The sequence below is a fragment of the Cucurbita pepo genome, unplaced genomic scaffold (genome assembly GCF_002806865.2).
Source record: "Cucurbita pepo subsp. pepo cultivar mu-cu-16 unplaced genomic scaffold, ASM280686v2 Cp4.1_scaffold009849, whole genome shotgun sequence".
Taxonomy (NCBI): domain Eukaryota; kingdom Viridiplantae; phylum Streptophyta; class Magnoliopsida; order Cucurbitales; family Cucurbitaceae; genus Cucurbita; species Cucurbita pepo.
This window is the reverse complement of record NW_019655742.1, coordinates 1-418: the sequence shown is the minus strand read 5'-3', so window position 1 is coordinate 418 and position 418 is coordinate 1. Positions and strand designations below refer to the sequence as shown.

The 418-nt window shown below is 44.7% G+C and overlaps 1 protein-coding gene across 1 annotated transcript; it reads right to left on the bottom strand.

Annotated features, from left to right (window-relative positions):
• On the bottom strand, positions 1 to 368 carry LOC111787306 (the record flags this gene model as incomplete). The annotated part of the gene is given in 1 exon segment (XM_023667351.1): positions 1 to 368. A coding segment is annotated over 1 exon segment (356 nt), but the record flags the coding sequence as incomplete, so codon positions are not given.
• Between the last annotated feature and the right edge of the window lie 50 nt (positions 369 to 418).

Below are 418 nucleotides of genomic sequence, written 5' to 3'. Positions count from 1 at the left end.
ATCAGTCGATATCTAGCTGCGAGTTCGTGCAATAAATTGCTTAGTATAGACTCGATGTCGTCGCTCTCTTGCATATATAATCCAGAAGATCAGGGAGAGCATGACAGAACCAGACATCATAAGCAACCCAACGTATGTCAATTCCATGAACAGTCGGAGGCCAGGGCAATGATTTTTACTGATGTCCATAAACACTTGACGAACAAATGTACAATCTACGAGGTCCACAAAGAACGGTCCAAACCGATACAAACCATAACTCACGCTTGCTGCAGATGTCATTTGGTTGTACAATGTTGGGGTCAACCGGCCAGTTGTGGCGCAAATGTCATTGCCTGAAACTTGACAAGTGAAATCCCCCCAAACCTGCAAGCAACAATCCGAGATCCCGTTGAGTTATTCGAACAAAAATGCGTCG